Consider the following 12,956-nt stretch of genomic DNA (forward strand, 5'->3'; position numbering starts at 1 on the left):
GACCTCCGCTGTCCACGAGAGCTTCCTAATGTGGAGGAAAGGATGCAGGCAGGCGCTCTGGCCCAGGAATGACTAGTGGGTTCTAAGTGGGCCCAATTTGAGGAGCAGTGCATGGAGGGGAAGTTTGTGGACTTCAACCATATAAAGGGGTATAGTTTTATAAAGGAACAGGGCACAGGCAACGAGGTGTATGTAAACCGCTCTATGGTTAAGAGGGAGACTCTGTCCTATCGCCTACATAGTCTCTATGTAGGCAAGGAAGTCCACTGTTGTGAACTCATTTTCTGGTCTACCAGTTGTGAGTTCTCCTTCCGGGCTCCCTCTGGTGGTAACAGGAGGTAGTGAGGTTGATTTAATTAGTAGAGATCTGCCACCTGATGATGAGGATAACGATTGGATCTCTGGAATCTCAGACTGGATATAAGACAGCCAACACCCTATTCTGGTGATTCCTTCTGGCTTTTCAGGTCTTGGTTTTCAGCTCTGTTCCAGTCTTCTCAAGATAAGTGTTTCTGCTAATGTTCACACTTGATTTTGTTGGTCTATTCAGTTTTTTGTGTGATCAGCCAGCCTCGGCTGGGGCTGTGCTGAATTTTCACTCTTATTTATCTGTATTTGCCAATTTGCTTTTTGTCGCTTATTAGATTGGCCTCTTTTTTTACTCTGTCTCAGAATATTTCAGAGTGCTGATATAATGGGAGAAGTCTAGTGACTTCAGGGTTAATTTTGTTATCAGAAGTGTTGGACATTATTTTTGTAGGGTTTTTTGGGCAGATTGCAGACAGTGTCTTTCCTTTCCTGTCCTTTCTAGTTAGTTTGGGCCCCATCGTTTGCTCAACCTATTTTCCTGCCTGTGTTTGTGTTTTCATCTTGTTTCTCCGTCAATACATGTGTGGGGGCTGTCTATTCCTTTGGGGTCTCCTCTGGGGCAGTTAGTTTTCCCCTTTTCTTGCTTTAGGCTTATTTAGTCCTCTGGCTGTGACGAGGCGTCTAGATTCATCGTAGGAACACTCCACGGCTGCTGCTAGTTGTGTGGTTAGGATCAGGGGTCTGCAATCTGCATAGTTACCAACCTCTCTGGTTTTCTGTGACTTAGCTTGTTTAGTTTTCCTCCTCGGTGACCCATTCATAACAGTCCACTCTTGTAAAAGGTGTTATGTGGTGGGTGTTAAGGCCCAGCTACTGCTGAAAAGGTTGTTGGTTCTGAGGAGGAAGCCAACTTCAAGTGGGAGCATCGACATTAGCAGCGACACCCACGGCCACCTGCACAACCCATGATTCGGGTATCAGAGTTGCCTAATCCACCAGATTAGGTCAGTGCGGGAACCCAGACCTCCATAACAGAAACCCCTGGGCATGCCGAATCGGCTGAGAGTCCTGCAGCTACAGCTCCCTGTGCGGCTGTCCCGAACTTCTCGTTCACCAACCAAAACTCGATGACCCTTGTGGTAATCAGGACTGAGTTTCCAGAAGTAGACAAGGTGAAGGAGTATCCGAACCGTTCCTGCATGTGGAATCCTACAATTGAGTCTCTAGGTAGTGAAATAGTAGGTGAACTCATACAATGATTAGCTGCTGTACTTATAAACCTTCCCTGCCGTGACACATTGTCTGTCTATATTCTCTGTTAGTGTTGTATGCACCTCCAGCATGTCCTATTAGATGCAGCATCAACCTGTCTACTTGTCTCCTGCTTGTAAGAGCTGACAGAGAGAAAGCTATCACAAGCAGTTGGTAGGGGATACAGGCTGTAGCTACATCTCATAGAATACACAACTGGCTGCAGCATGAGTCAGGGGAGTGCATTTCTATGTCACTGATCTATCACTTGCTGCCTTTAGATAGAACTCAGGGCAGAGTGAGTGCACTGTCATGAATATTCCATTTCTCTGCAAAACTAAAGTTATCGTGGTGGATTTAGTCTTCATTAGGGAAATCATATTAGTGAGGAAAAAGAAATCAACTTGGCAGAAAACCCAGAAATTGCACATCAACTAAAACAGGTACAAAGAATACATACATGAGAACATCTACATTGTTTAATATAATCCCTTCTGTGACACAGATCTCACTTTAGTGTAATCCTGCAAAGAGTAACTGGTTCCTTAGAATTAATAACATTTTATAAGTCTGTACAAATGTTCTTAGTTACAGTATATATTATGATGATGTTGCAATCATTATGCTCCACTGCTCCAGCCCACCATACACTTGAATCAGCTTTCTTTTTCAACAACATCTTTTACGAAACCACCCAATGAATGTACTTTTGTGGTAACCAGCTTGAACTTGCCTTTTGGAGTTATCTTCTACTCCTTTACCCACGTGTAATACTCCTGGGCTATCTCAAAGTGCCTAAGGTGTTGTAATAATGTCAGCCTTAGTGCTCTTTTAATGTTCCACTATGTAAGTGTTAGCCATAACCCCTCTGTAATAGGGCTAGCAAAAGTGTATGATGGTATAATGACTGTAAATACAAAGATAAAAAGATAGACTGCAGATTTGTTGCTGAAATTTCTGCATTGGTTCCATTCATCTAAATGACTATTGCAGAAATCCATAAACATTCGTCAGAAACAGCCAAAAGGAGGAAACAACAAAAAGGCACAAAGGAGACATCAAAACGGCGCAAAAGCAATGATGAATCAGGGTGATAGAGAAAAACAAATGTGAATCACGCTAGTGACAATTACTGCTTAAAGTGATGATATTCCTTGCACAATGCTAAAGAATATGTTGGAACTATAAGAATATGTGTAATTTATTATTAAATAAAAATTATTGTTATTGGCCAGCAATCTAACTTAAAATTCTTTGTTAACTTTACTTAAATTATTTTGTTCACAGCGACCAGTTGTAAAACCACCCCCAACAGTTGTGTGCTATATTTGTGGACGTGAGTTTGGAACAAAATCTATCAGCATTCATGAACCTCAATGCTTGAAGAAATGGCATTTGGAGAATGACCAATTACCAAAGAATTTGCAAAGACCTGAACCAAAGAAGCCAGAAGTCAGACAGATTGGAGGTATGGGAGGGCTTTAATCGGCAAAAAAGCAATAACCTACAGTAGAATTAAAGGGGGTTTTCTGCGACTATAACAGTGATACAAATTAGGTGATTGTTGGCCAATGGATGTTTATCCTGATAATTCGGCCAACAATCATATCAGCTGACACTCCCATACACAAGTGCGCTCACTCAGCCAAGCGCTCCTGTGTTATCTATGAGAAAGCCGCCAACTGAAAGGTCGACGGGCAGCTTGTAGAACGGTGCCATTGGGAGTCCAAAATCAGACATACACGATAGAGATCTCTCCCACCATCAATCATCCAGCACCCCCATACATATTAGACTATTGGCCGAACCTGTCGATATCAGTGGGTTCAGTCAACATTAGTTTAATGTGTACGGGGGGCACTTACTCTCACAGATCTGATATTATTGGTTTGTCCTAATGAAATCAGTGGCAAAAGAAGCTCAAGAGTAATATCACTTCAAGTGAGTTCACTACTTTTTATGTTTGCAGATCTCAGATGAGGCACAAAATCAGAATGCTTAATTACAAAGTTAATCTTTTACCTCCTATCCCTGACTACTGCTTGCTTCACTGGGATCATTTAATGTCTTATCTCCCACTGACTATTAAGTGGCTGTCTAGACCCCAATGAATTCCTACCTTTAAAGGGCTCTAATCCTTTTAGACATCCCAAAGTATAACATTCAATATTCACTTATTTATAATACACTACACAACTAACGCAGCCAGGCCACTTCTCAACTCCTCAGGCCGCAAGACAACTAGGGCTTTGTGGAGGCTCAGAGTAGTTGCGTATCACAACCTAGAGACACTATGGGTATGGTCACATGGTCAGTAAACGCTGCAGGTTGAATGCTACATACGTCCACAGAGTACAACCCACAGTGGTCAGATGTTACAGCTTAGTGGATGGGATTTCAAGAAATCCCATGTCCACTATGCATGCTCTAACACCCATGGCTCACCCACAGAGACAGACATGCGGTGCGTCTTTCCAGACCGCAGCATATCTATTTTTTTGGTGGAGACGATCAGTCTCCGCAAGATAAATTTCACACGTCTAATGTATTCAGTGGACACAAGCGGAATCATCTGTTCAAAAGCCGACAGTGCTTTGGACGCAGTCGACATGTGCTGCGTTCAAAGTGCTGCCTATAACTGACCATGGGGACATAGCCTAATTGTCTCCCTCAATACGGAGCTCAGCCCTGCAGCAATGTATCCTTAGTTCCCCCCAGGCTGACATAACCCTAAAGGACACAGTAGGCGCACTTAATTTGTAATTAAGTGCACATTAAGCCAAAGAAACTAAAGTGCACTACCGCTCACCACCACCGGGGCAACTTAGAATGAACGACACCACGTGTAATAATTCTAATGGCCACCGGGGCAATCAACCCACTTTGGCACCAAGCTAAAGGAAAGAAAGTTCACTTTGTGCATTTAAACTGTCAGATCCACCTTGGATCGTGACAGTACCCCCTCCTTAATGAGGGACCTCTGGACCCTCAAGACCACTCCTCATTAGGGAAACACCTACAGCGGGGACGCCCAGATCCTGAGTTCACCCCACCACTACCTGACACTTCAGGTTAACGTCAAATGCACCGCTGGTATCGGCAATACATGTACGTCTTGGATGCACCACTCATCTCCACAGTACCGACCTGGGGAATGAGGTTATGTATGTGAATGTTTAGTATGCGCTGGTAACACTTCGCAACACACTTCCACTGATGCTTTTTTTTTTTTTTTTTTTGGTGGCCACCCATACACGCTTGTTCACACACAGGTCCGGACCTGAACGCTTATTGCACACATTCATTAGTCATAAATTTGGTGAACTCATTCTGGACTCGACAACAGAGGCGTCCCTCCACTGTCACCACACTCACACCCCCGCTATTCACCAAGGGACACCACCCTCCAACCCTTTCACCATGAGGTCTGCGCTTCCCAGGGTTGGCTAATGGCGAGGGGTGAGATTTGTCCCTACTCCCCCGCAGCACACCTGCTGCTCACACCTGGAGGTGAAGGGACCGGGATATGGAGGAAATATACACTCGCTGGTCGCCTCCACACGACCAGGAGGGGCGGCTTCTTCGGTGGTATTTGAAGATTTGGCGTAAGCCCCGCGGACTATCACACCAGTCTGCTCACTACAGGGACGTACCCCTTCACCTCGGGGAACCCCAGACAGAACCATGGGGATCACCAACTCCACCCACCTGTCTGGTTACGTCCGCCTGTATGAACAAGTCCCGCTCCCCAGCAGCGACTCTAGGGGGCTTTTACCAAAGCCGCAGGGACATGGAGGAAAAATACACTCGCTGGTCGCCTTCCTCCACACGACCAGGAGGGGGCGGCTTCTTTGGTGGTATTGAAGATTTGGCGTAAGCCCCGCGGACTATCACACCAGTCTGCTCACTACAGGGACGTACCCCTTCACCTCGGGGAACCCCAGACAGAACCATGGGGATCACCAACTCCATCCACCTGTCTGGTTACGTCCACCTGTACGAACAAGTCCCGCTCCCCAGCAGCGACTCAAGGAGGCTTTTGCCAGACCCGCAATTTGCCAAAGCCGCCATTTTGATTTCCTGGTTGCCTGAGCAGAGGCCCCAGACCCTGATAACTGCTGCTGCAGCGGCTCTAACACACCTTGCCACTCCCCACTCACCTCAGTGAGGCCCGGCAGCAATTACTCACAGGTCTCCACATGGCCAGAAAAAAAAATGTAGGGTTGGTGATAATGTCACGGTCACGTGTGTCTGGACGCAGCGAGTACCGCAAGGTGAACCCATGTGACGCACGTAACCCTGGATGCACCGCCTCTAGTGGGGCAAATTTAAATAATAAACACGTGCAGCTGGATACACCGCCTCCAACTGGCGAATTTAGACATTACACGTATATACAAGTCTGGAAACCCCGCCTCCAGTAAGGCGAATTTAAACAATAAGGGAAACCTGGGAAACATTAACAATGTTGGGCCCTGCTATAGGGAATAGGGAAGTGGAGACCTCCTGAGCTCCCCTGGCCAGTGTCCCTGCACTCCTAACGTTCCCTATGCCGGTTCCGCACCAGGCGCGCAACAGGAACCTAAAAACCCTAGCTCGTCCTGACCTAAACCCTCACTAGGGAATTGGTCGGTGCAGAAACTAATCCCACCACTGCACTAAAACACACATGAGGAAAGATGACAAAACAGGGGAAACACTACTTAGCTTTGCTCAGTTGCATACACTCCTAGCAACAGAGCCCACCACTTGTGTGCATCTTCTCCTCCACCCGGATCCATCACCATTACTGGATCCTTCACCATAGTGCAGCCTTGGAGCAGAGTCCACCACCAATTGCAGAAGTCCAGTAACAGAGTCCCAAAGATGAGTTCAGCTCCTGCCCAAAAAGTCAAGCATGCTTGAGTCAAGCTCTCAGCAACCAAGTCCCGCATGCTGAGTGCAACTCTCTCCATAGTCGTCACTCCACCAAGTCTTGCAAGCACTTCCTGCCAACACCATAAACTGGGACTCCACCACGCCATGCCAGCCCTTCTTGCAGACCACCTAGCTGCCACTTGTCCCCTCTGGCTGGACTGCGCAGGACTCATGTTCAGCTCCTTCATTCACCCAGGCTTCCTTGTGAATGACTAACACACAATATCACCAACAGTGATTGAACAAACCTGGCTCCCTTTTATAGAGCCTAACACCTGATTTGTAATTAAGTGCACATTAAATCAAAGAAACTAAAGTGCACTACCACTCACCACCACCGGGTCAACTTAGAATGAACGACACCACGTGTAATAATTCTAATGGCCACCGCGGGCAATCAACCCACTTTGGCACCAAGCCAAAGGAAAAAAAGTTCACTTTGTGCATTTAAACTGTCAGATCCACCTTAGATCATGACACTATGGTGACATTTCATCCCTAGTCATAGCTGCAGCCAACTTGCTGCTGCAGACTTCCCTGTGGAGTCTTGGCTTAAATTCACTATAAAAACGCAATATTTTGGTGTTTGTTGCAGGACCACAGACGCTCTGTTAATGAAAAAAAGGTTATTCTCCTTCACTGGTAATTACAAGAATCCCAGCAGGGCTTGTTTGCTGGTCTCAGGGCAACCCGACTTCTTGTGGAGACATTGCACCCCGTGTGACAGCTACCAGCTATTGCAGACTTCCCTGTAGATATTGTCAAATTTGCTGTCGAAAGTAACTAGTGCAAATCCGCAATGTATGAATTGATCCCAATACAAACTGTGACTAATAAGCGACATGCGTATAATAAAGGCTTTCAGTTATAACTGTAATATAGTCTGTGACTCATAACCTATGTGATCATAACCCAGGCTTTGATTCATAACTAATGTACTGATAAAACATTATGTGACTCATCATAACCAGTGCCCCAATAATACAGTCTGTCACTTATGTCCAATGCACCGGTACTACAAGCTGTAATTCATAACCAGGGCATTCGCCTTAACACGTGCAGTAACCCTTAACTAATGCACTCATAATACAGGCTGCAATTTATTACCCCAATGGACTCATTAGAATACATGCAGTAACTGTTCACTAATGCACTAACCTTACAGGCTGTGGCTTATAATCAATGCACTTGTAATAAAGATTTACATTAATTATAATCGCATGAGCACAGTACACTATAACCATTTCTGCTATATTCTTTGCTATTTTTTGTACCATTTTGGATAGTAATACAGCAGATCTCAGTAATATGGCAGCATATTAAGGTGATAGATCCACTTTAAAGATGCAAGAAAAAGTTCTGATTATCAAGTATATGTTGGATGACTTGACAATCATGACAGAATTGTGACGTTTGAGAGAGTTAGTACAGCAAGGTATAAAGTATTTCTAAAAGATGTTTGTTATGTACAGAAGCACTAGATAGCACCTGTGACAGCCTAAGTATAATATGAGAACTAAATAGCCTGGGAAAATCAAATGTAATCCAACAGATTACTAGTTCTGAAAATCTAATAATCTACCGGTACTTTCCTTCTGATTAGCTACATTTTACTGTATCATGAAAACAATAACACTATGTTACTGAAGCATTTCTTTATCATTTAACATTTGCTTTATATTTTACTAACATCTGAGGAAAACGGGTTCTGCCTCCAAAATCGCATGTTGTAACCCAATGAAAAATGAAAAACACATACAGTAAATGATCTTGGCAAAAGTTTGCGCTCATATCAAAAAATATGTTTCTAACAGATCCAGCAACCATTGCTTGTTGTTATAACATAAACTGTGGAATATGAATCCCATTAAAACTGGGCAGAATAGATGTGGCCCTTGTGCCAGCTACAGAGGCATCGTAACATGGTAAAAATGTGGAGACCAAGCTTAAAATGAACCGGTGTCTGCTCCTTTACTCTGAAAAATAATGTTCAATTCAGCCAAAAGAATTTCATTGTCTAGCTTGCCAATGTTAGATGCTGGCAAGAAAGGAACAAACTAAAAAGAGTTTAGTACAAACAAGGCTTATATAGACAGGGCGAATACTATAGGTCTCTGAACGTATTGTAATAAAACTATTTGGTGATATAGACAGACAGACAAATAGATGATAAATAGATAGAACAAATTCAGCACATTTTGGAATCCAAATGATCAGACTTCTTCCAGCTTGTCCCCACGACCTCCTGAGTGCTCTCTGACCCTGTCCCCTATAAACCTATAGTACTTTTAAGTGAATCAAACCCTGGGAATTTGAATTTTGAACTTTAACAGTAAATATTTTTTCTTCAATGTGTACCTCATCTCTTCTTTATTGCTAAGGGCAATAATACTAATTCTTTTCGCTAAACGATTATGATAAATGAAGTCCACTATGTTTTAACTAGTTCAAGGTCTAAATGGGCAGACCATGACACAGAGCTTCTCTGTTTAATGTTCTTTGGTTCCCTGAGTCATGCTCCTTCTCCTCAGGCCCTGCACCTGGTGAAGGGGGGCACAGCGCCGGTGTGCTCTGGGCCGGAACTGAGTTCTGGTTGCCCTGAAACCTTTTCTCTAAACGGGAGTCAATCAGGAGAGTATGGTGTGATGAAGTTTGGTCTTTACTCACTGTTCCTTCAAGAGTCCTTTCTACCTGTCTGTCCATGGGATCGGGTACAGTTGTAGCTTCAGAAAAGACAGGAGAACTTGGGTCCGGGTGAAAAGATTCACATTTACTGTGCAATTTGGTTACACACAGCTGCAGCATACAGAAGAAGACATAGTCCCATTTTAGTGATGTTTCCTTTGTTTCCTGGCCTGTTAGTGTTCATCTCCTTTCTGACCCTTCTCCTGGCATAACAGATCCCCTGAGGATAACCATTCTTTCCTTTCTCTGCGACCAGGCCAACATCTTCCTCACGGGGGGGGGGACAGTGGTATGGCTCTCAATATCCTTTCAGACTTCAAGCCCAAGACATTCCTGGTGTCCAAACGAATCTTAGAATGTGTCCTCATGCTGTGGGGAAACCTTGACTCACAGCATCTGTCTTGTCCAGCTTTACTCTCCACTCCACTCTCCTTCACTGACTATACTCCACTCTGGACTTGAACTTGTACTTGACTCTAACTAACTGCCTGTTACCCAGAAACTTGTTATAAAACTGGTCTAACCCCTCCCAAACTGTGAGCTAATCTCAACTCTGTTTTTGGATTATAAGACGCACTTTTCCCCCAAAAAAGTCAGGTAATGCTGATGAGAGTATTCATCAGCAGGTGCTTGTGAAATAAATATATAAATAAAAAATGACATGTGGTCCCCTCTATTTTTGATGACCAGCGCAGGTAAAGCTGACAGCTGCAGGCTTATATTGGCTGGTATTTTGACAACCAGTCAAGCTAAAGCAGACAGCTGGTTGCTGGTATTTCAAACTGGGAAGGGAACATGATATAAAAAATAGCAGCCCACAGCTGCCCCAGAAAAGGCACATTTATTAGATGTGCCAATTCTGGCACTTTGTCTGGCTCTTCCCAATTGCCCTAGTGCAGTGGCAAGTGAGATAATAGGTTGGGGTTGATGTCAGCTGTTTTACGGCCGCTGACATTAAGCTCAGGATTTAGTAATGGAGAGGCATCTATAAGACACTCCCATTACTAATCCCATAGTTAGATTATAAAAAATACACAGCCAGAATAAAGTCCTTTATTTTAAATAAAAACTCCTCAACTTCTTTTACCAATTTAATCACAAAAAATAAATCTAAAAAAGCAAAGTTGTACTCACCTTTCCACTGATAAGCCACTGATTCCCATGTCCCACTGTAAAACAGAAAAAATAATAAAACACCATATTCCTCACCCGTCCAACGATAATCTATTAATGGCTAAGTCCTATGACCATCCGGATGATTTGGAGAGCAGTCACATCAGTGATGCAACCGCTCACCACAATAGCCGGAATACATTGAGCAGAGCATGAGAAGCTCTGACTGCCTGTAACCGGCAGTGACATCATTAATGTTTAGTTAGTCTGCAAGCTGCTAAGTCAGCAACTTCCTGTTCCTGTACCTGACCTGTTATTCAGAACCTGAACCAGTTCTTCCTCCCTTAACCTGCCTTGTCTGAACCAGCACCAGAATCTGCCCTGTCTGGTTATCCAAAATCGACACTGTCTGAACCAGCACCAGTGTCCGTCCTATCTGACACTCTGAGTCCATGTCTACAATCCTGACCCATGGGGTCAGCTGCAGCAGTATCAGGAACTACCCTGAAGTAGTACCTGGTGGCTACCTGCAGATCAAATCTAACTCCACCATCAGGAGATCTAGTGTAAAACCAGGTAGCCACTTAGTCACATCACTCCAGGGTATGCCCAACCCGTGGCATACTGGGTCTATGATCCAAAAGCATGTGGCTAGGTCCCCCCAAAAATTGATATCCCTTTTTTCATGTTATCTGCCCACCTGGATGACCAGCGGGAGATATTAATGCCATATTTCCTATCATGATTTTAGTTTTCCATAAATAAGAAACATGGCCTATATATCGTTTTATCCATCTGTCTGATATTGACCTGGGAATGATGTGCTGGCCACCCAGTGATGTAAGTAAATATGTTATCTTCTTCATGATGCAAAAATATGCCTTCCATAACTATAGTGACTATGCCTGTCACTAAAAACAGTATACATAACTGGACTTCGGTGTCATAGTGTCTGATATACGGTAAGGCGCCTCCCATAGAAGCAACAGCGAAACGCGCGTCGGGGCGGAGGAATGCCTAGGGGACTCCACGTTAACCATGCGGTATGAATTGCCTTTTGTTTGGTATTTCTCCATGTACCTTTATTACTTTATAGCCCTGCATGTGTTACGGTCTCATTTTGATGATGCATCAAGAATGGTAGATACTTTGTTTGCCGAGATTGCTTAGGCAGCCTTTTGATAGCAGGTCTGGATAGAGGTAACACACACATATGTGATAGCAGGTCTGAATAGAGGTTTCACGCACACATGAGCAATGCCATTAATTAAGTCTATGCATTATTTTGCATGATATGAATAGAGGCTGGGTTTGTTGTAGTTACATGTTCAGAAGCAATTCATATAGCCACCTTGTTTGGTGACGCTTTATAGTTTTTCAGGGGTTGATATTGTTTTGAGATACCCTATTGGTGATTGACATCCCTTTTTGTATTGATATGCACATCTCTTTGATTATATGTTTTTAATATTTAAAGGTGAATTTTTATGAGTATCATCGTCTTTGGAGCCCGTTTTTTCATGGGTTCGACATCGTGACTTACTATTTTTGCTGTGTCTGATCAGGATAACAGCAGAATGGATGAAACATATTCATATGATCAAGTAAACAAGACATAGCTAAGTCTGGTGTAGTGTTCGGTCAGACATAATGACCCGAGTATAACTTTTGTCAGTGCACTCATGAGAGAATAACCAGAACATCTTGTACAATCACAATGACTGGGTTTAGGCTAATGCTAAGTCTACAGGTATTTCCTGAAAGTGTTTTCCTACTTTGCGTAACCAAAATGAAATGCGATATTCTGTCTTTTTTCCCCAGCAAAAGGTTCCTATGATCTTGCTGTCTTAAATGAGGCTGCTTGGCAGAGTGCCCAGAGCCAACTGGTTCCATGTGATATTTGTGGACGGACCTTCCTGCCAGACAGACTTCTCATCCACCAGCGGTCCTGTAAAGTGAAGAAAACATTGTAGTGTGATCGCGTCCTGTCTAATATTGTAATACTGGACTTGTGGGAACTGTGAAGTCTCTGCTCAGTAAGTGTGCCTTCAGGATAACACATTATATCATTATATTGCCATTGGATGCCACGAAAATGGTGAGAATACTTTTGTGTGTTAAAATCATTATATTTTTAATAAAGATATTAATATTCATGTCTGGATTTTGTGTTCACGGAGTCACCGGTTTTGATTTTCACAGATAACTCAGCTATTCAGACATGTGCAGGTAACAGGTGTCTATGAAATGCAGGATATGTTAATATTTGATCATTTAAAGACTATGTAAGATATAATCTATATGGATTTACACTTTTTGGTTATACTAAAATAAAAAAAAAGTGGCCATATTGTATATGGACAACTCACAGGGGTCTTAAAGGCAAAGGGCCCCACTGCAGCCTTAAAAGGGTAACAATAGTGCCTCTTACAGATCGCATAATGTTATAAAGGGAACTATGACTATTTTAATGCACATCTAAGGAACAGTCACAACAATAAACAGTTTTTCAGAGATCCACAAATTGACTTTCATCTCTATATTATCAAATTCAATGTAATAGTGAAAAAATAACACACAGGGGATGATTCATCAAAGCTTTTACAGCAAAAAACTGATGTTAAAACTTTGAAAAAGTCGAAAACCTTTTAACTTTTTGCATATTCTCTCCGGTTAGAATC

At 43.2% G+C, this 12,956-nt stretch overlaps 1 protein-coding gene across 2 annotated transcripts in view; it reads left to right on the forward strand.

The window, feature by feature from the left end:
- LOC141059633 (zinc finger protein 474-like) overlaps positions 1-12,431 on the forward strand; it is a 38,149-nt gene extending 25,718 nt beyond the window's left edge. For both annotated transcript variants that reach the window (XM_073555741.1, XM_073555820.1), the window contains exons 3-4: positions 2,848-3,028; positions 12,097-12,431. In XM_073555741.1, coding sequence (XP_073411842.1) covers positions 2,848-3,028; positions 12,097-12,248 — 333 coding nt within the window. In that variant the 3' untranslated portion in view covers positions 12,249-12,431. The remainder of the gene's footprint in view (positions 1-2,847; positions 3,029-12,096) is intronic.
- Positions 12,432-12,956: the final 525 nt, after the last annotated feature.

The sequence above is a fragment of the Dendrobates tinctorius genome, unplaced genomic scaffold (assembly GCF_039654945.1).
Source record: "Dendrobates tinctorius isolate UK_male_01 unplaced genomic scaffold, ASM3965494v1 ptg000003l, whole genome shotgun sequence".
NCBI lineage: Eukaryota > Metazoa > Chordata > Amphibia > Anura > Dendrobatidae > Dendrobates > Dendrobates tinctorius.